The sequence below is a fragment of the Condylura cristata genome, unplaced genomic scaffold, assembly GCF_000260355.1.
Source record: "Condylura cristata isolate star-nosed mole 26May11 unplaced genomic scaffold, ConCri1.0 scaffold00004, whole genome shotgun sequence".
Lineage (NCBI taxonomy): Eukaryota > Metazoa > Chordata > Mammalia > Eulipotyphla > Talpidae > Condylura > Condylura cristata.
Genome location: NW_004567105.1, coordinates 385,335 through 390,233, shown reverse-complemented (window position 1 = coordinate 390,233; position 4,899 = coordinate 385,335). Strand labels below are relative to the sequence as shown.

Genomic DNA, 4,899 nt, shown 5'->3' with positions numbered 1-4,899 from the left:
GGCGGGGGAGGGCTCCCCGGCTCCGCGCAGGGCTGACCCCTGAGGGCCCCCAGGAGGAGGGGGGCGGGTGGACGGAGGAGAGGAGGCCCCGCCCCTGCCCCCTCCTCTGGGCGCCGCCCAGCCTGGGGCTCCCGCCAGGGGTGGGCCAGGGGCGGCCCAGTCCAGCCTGCTCCTTCCTGCAGGGGCCGCTGGGCGCGGCCGGGGGCAGGGGTCAGCAGTAGCCTGGCGCCCCTCGGCCCCGGATGGATTAGCCGCCGAGGTTAGTGGCGCGGCGGCGCCGCGCACTGCGGCTCCTGATGAAATTAGCCGGCCGGCCCGGCGCCGCCGATAAATGAGCACATCTCGACATTTTTTTCTGGTGGAGGTAATTTTCATGGCTGGTTTAACTTGTAGCGATGATAGAAAATATTAATAAAACATTTGATGTCTGAGTTTGGGGGACGCAGCGGGTGACTTGGGCAGCGTCAGGTGCGCGCGGGGCCCCTCACGCCCCGCCCCGCGAGGCCCCGCCCACCCTGCGCCCAGGTCAGCGCGGCCGCAGAGGCGAGGTGCAGGCGTCACCTTGCGAGACTCGGTCAGTGGCCAGGCCGATGGCCCGCGAGCCTGGGAACCGAGGCAGCCGCGCCCCGGGGCTCCCAGGCTGGGTCACAGCCCGGATCTTCCCGGCCCCTGGGGGTCGCCACGGGGCCCGCAGCGTGCGCTGGGGTCCGCGCCTCACGGCTGGGCAGGGGCACGGGGCGGGCACTCGGGGGGCACAGCCGCCGTGGGTCAGCGGCTGCCAACACGAGGCACACTGAGCCCCCACAGACACACCCTACCCGCACCCGGCGCGCGCGCACAGCCAGGGGCCAGCCCAGGAGCTGTGCGGCCCGGCCGCCCAGTCCTCCCGCGGTAGAGGGCAGGCAGGAGGACATGCTGACCACGGCTGGTACTGCTGACCAGGAGCTGGCCTGAGGCCGGCGGCCCCTTGCAGGTGCAGGGCCGGGCCAGGCGGAGGACCCCGCCGCCTCTGCCTCCCGGACTCCGGACTCCGGGCGCCTGGCACCACAGCGCCGCCCGGCGGACGCAGGCGGATGCTGTGTGGACGGGTGGCCCCCGCCTCGCCCCGCCTCGCCCGTGGGTCGCAGCCGCTCTGAGCTGGAGCCTGGAAGCGGGGTCCCAGCCAGAGTGGCCACGGAGGGCGTGAGAGCCCCGCCTGGGCGGTGACCCCGGTCACTCGGCTCCCAACAGAGCGAGGCCCCTTGGGTGTGCGGCGGCCACGCAGCGGAGGCCCTAGGAACCCCCAGCCCGACGCGGCCCGCACCGCTGCGCCCGCTCGCTGCCCGCCCTGCTCACCGCAGTTGGTGGGTCCCCGCCGCCAGGGCCGAGACCGCGGGGTTATTCCTGATGAGTGAAATCCTGAGCACGACGCAGGTCGCAGCGGGCTGCCAGGGGCTCTCGCCCGCACCCCCGGGACGGGACGGTGGCCCCAGGGGCCAGGGACACGGCGGCTGCCCAGCGGGCAGGCTGGGCTCTGGGGCTGGGCCGGCGCCCGCCTCCTGCCTTCACACGTTTTCGCCCCCACGGGGTGCAGGTGGGAGGCTCCTGGGGACCCCACAATCCAGACGCCCAGCTCCCCTCCAAGAGCCTTCAGTGCCCCCAGGACCCCCAAGGCGCAGGGCATTAATTTAGAACAGATGATTGTCAGCGAAAGGTCTCATCAAAGATTAAATAAGCATAATTTAACTGAGGGAATGATAATAGATTTAGTTAAGAAGAGAAAAAAGGAAAATTGAATTAGAATGCATATTTGAGGGAAAATTAGAGTTTAATATAATTACACTTAGAGATGAGAGGATCATAGTCAGCGTGTCAGAGGTAGAATTTTTAATTGTGTTATTTAAAACCCAGTTTGCTCGCCCCGGGCCAGCAGCAGCTTCTGGGGGGCGGTGGCTGCGCCCCGAGCCGCGCCCATCCCCGCGGGCCCCCGGCCGGCGCCCGCCAAGTCTGGCTGGCCCCGCTCACCCGCGCCCACACAGACCCCGGCAGCCGCGAAGACCCTCAATTCCTCCCCAAATCGGGTTTCCCAGCTGGTGCCTCGGGCGGCCGTCCTGACCGTGTCACCTTCACAGGGGCGGCCGCTGCACAGCTGACCAGCTGGCGCCGGCGGAGGCTGCAGCCTGGGCCAGGGGCGGCCCAGCCAGCCCAGCCCTGGGCCCGCAGCCCCCCAGCCAACCCCAGGAGAGCTGCCCCATGTCCCTCACAAGCAGCGTGTGGGCCCTGCGTGGCGACACACCCTCTGCCATGCACCCCGCTGTCCACCTCCCCTGTGCCGGCCACCCTGACGCTGGCTGGGCAAGGTCCCTCCCGGTCAGTGGGGTGAGGACAAGGTCTTGCGTCCCTGGACCTGCGGCCATGGTGCCAGCTGGCGCCGGGCCCCCTACTTGGGCCAGCGCTGGGCGGGCGGGCGGCCCCTGGCTGCCTCCGGCTCGGCCCACCCTTGTCCCTGCGCCTCATCTGATGAAACAGATCTGGGCAGCCCGGGCCCCGCAGGCGGACGGCTGGTCACCTGGCCAGCCCCACGGCTGCGGCCTCAGGACGCCAGCCCTCCCGCCTCCCCAGGCCTCGCCCACAGGTCACCTTGCTGCGTCCGGCAGCCCCTCCGGCAGCGCCCGGGCTCCTGGGTCGGTCCATCTGCCGCCGAGCGGCCAGAGAAGGGCCGTGGCCGGCCAACTTGGACGGAGCCAGTGCCAAGGCTCAGGCTCCACGGGGGTCGGCGTGGGGCTGCACGGCACCCCGCTTTGCACGGCTGCCTGGAAGCTCCGTCTGTCCACACTGACTTGGTCCAGCCCCGCGGTCAGTTACGCTCACTGGTTTATCCCCCAAAAAGATTGAGGGGGCAGCTCGAAGGTCGGCTGGGGGCAGCCCGCGCCCAGCGGTCCCTCCCGCCTCCAGGGTGCCGGCCGGCCTGGCTGCCCCCTCGGCCCTCCTCATCTTCGCGGCCGGCGGCACAGCCCCTCTGCTTCCAGAGCGCCGAGATGTCCCTAGCGGCCAGGGCACCTGGGATGCCCACTCTGGCCAGGCGCCCTGCTGGTCCTGCCCCTGGCCTGACCTCCACCCTCTGCACAGCCCCTCCCACCTTCGCGAGGCCTCCCGGGGCCTGCAGACCGCCCTGGGGGGGCTGGCCGGGGCTGCACCTGGACAAGGCTCCCGGGCGTGGCCTGGAGTGCCCAGCGGCCTTCTGCAGGCCCAGGGCCCTGGCAGCACGCCGCGGAGAGTGTGGTCAGCACGCACAGCGCCCAGAGCGTTGGCTACTGCTGGGCACAAGCCCCAGAGATAGGCAGCTCGGCCGAAGGGGCCCCCGGTGGTCACCGAGGCAGAGCACGCCAGGAGGACTCACTAACCGGCTTTTCCCAGACCTGGGCGGAGGCCGGCGGCGGCCCCAGCTGGGGTCAGCTCGGTCAGCTGCTCCGCGAGCGAGCTGGGCCGCTGTCTCCCGCGCCCCCCCCAACCCCCCCCCCGTCCCCGAGACGGCCCAGGCTGGAGGCGGCCGCTCTTTGGGGTTATTCATTATCGGCTGCTCGGCTCAGACCGCTGTGCGGGGTGGCGCGGCCAGGGAGGGCCGCAGGAGTCCACGAGAGACTGGCCCTGCACGCAGAGGCGGCCTCGAGGACGGACCTTGCCGACCCGGGGGTGAGGCATCCGGCCCACGGGCCTGGCGGCCGAGAGTGCTCGCCTCCATCCCCCCATGAAGCAGGTGTCCAGCCCTAGCGGTCACAGTGCCGGCTGGCGGAGGCCGCAGCAGACCCCGGCCAGGCAGTCCACACAGCCGCCGTCCACCCCGGGGGCCTCTCGAGCACACGGCTGTCCTGCTGCCCTGCTGCCCGGCGGGGCTCGGTCCCGTGTGGACCCCCACCTGTGTCTCCACTGCACCCAAAACTCTGGCTGGGCAGCAGGGCTGAGCGCGGGTCACGTACCGGGCTCGGGGTCCAGCCGTGGGTCCAGCAGTGGTCTGTGCTCACAGGGCGGCTGCAGCCCTGGCCACAAGCCCCGTTTCCGGCTGGACGCCCAGGCCCGGGCAGGCCCTGTCCTCACCGGGCCGGAGGCAGGGCTGGCTGCGACCCCCGCAGCGCCGGCCCCAGCCCCGCCCGGGGCCCAGCCACAGCCCCCCTCCCCTTGGGGCCCAGCCCCCGGCCCTGACCGCCGCCCCCACTCCCACCAAGCCTCCGACACCCCGCCCCCGCTCCCCTGCGCCTTAATTTTATGCACAGATCTCCTGAAGGGCGCCGGGCTCCTCACTTCATGCCCCAGTAACTCGGCTTTAAACCAAGCGTAAAACCCAATCAACAGCCGGCTCAGTGCGGGCGGCGCGACCTTCCCGCGGCCGACACTGGACGGCGGCCGCAGCGGCGGCCCGAGCCTCGCCATTGTCTCGGAGAATCTGCCGGAACCTGGACAATTTGGCGGTTCATGGCTGAGGGAGCCCCGCTGGGCCCGCTCCGGCTTGGGGGGCGCGCGCTCACCTTGAGCCCCCGGCCCCACCCCACTCTGGGGGGCTCAGCCGGAGGGGAGGGTGCTGACCCTGTGCCCTCCGGCGCAAGCCCGCCCGGCAGACCGGCCCCTCCAGAGCAGGGTCCAGTCTGGGGCTCCGGCCGGCCGCGCGCACAAACCCGCGGGGGCTGCTCGCGCTGAGCCCCCAGCACCGCGCCGCCCCCAAACGGCCCCACTGCGGGCGGGCACCGGCCAGCTCCCCTCAGTCCAGACAAGCCCAGGTGGCCACCCGCGTGGCAGCGAGTGTCCACTGGGCGCCTGTCGGGCCAGCCAGGCACTGGGCGGGGGCAGCGAGCAAGGCCAGCCCTCCCCCACCATGCGCCATGGCTTGGGCCCGCCCGCTGTCTGCCTGCGCCCCCGCCCCGGCCA

General features: G+C 71.6%; 1 protein-coding gene across 1 annotated transcript in view; it reads right to left on the bottom strand.

The window, feature by feature from the left end:
* Positions 1 to 4,899, bottom strand: part of BRD1 (bromodomain containing 1) — a 73,613-nt gene that overhangs the window by 535 nt on the left and 68,179 nt on the right. Inside the window, exons 13-15 of the mRNA XM_012735088.1 lie at positions 4,354 to 4,430; positions 819 to 1,144; positions 562 to 775 (exon numbers count right to left, since the gene is read on the bottom strand). Of these exons, the coding sequence (XP_012590542.1) occupies positions 562 to 775; positions 819 to 1,144; positions 4,354 to 4,430 (617 nt within the window). The remainder of the gene's footprint in view (positions 1 to 561; positions 776 to 818; positions 1,145 to 4,353; positions 4,431 to 4,899) is intronic.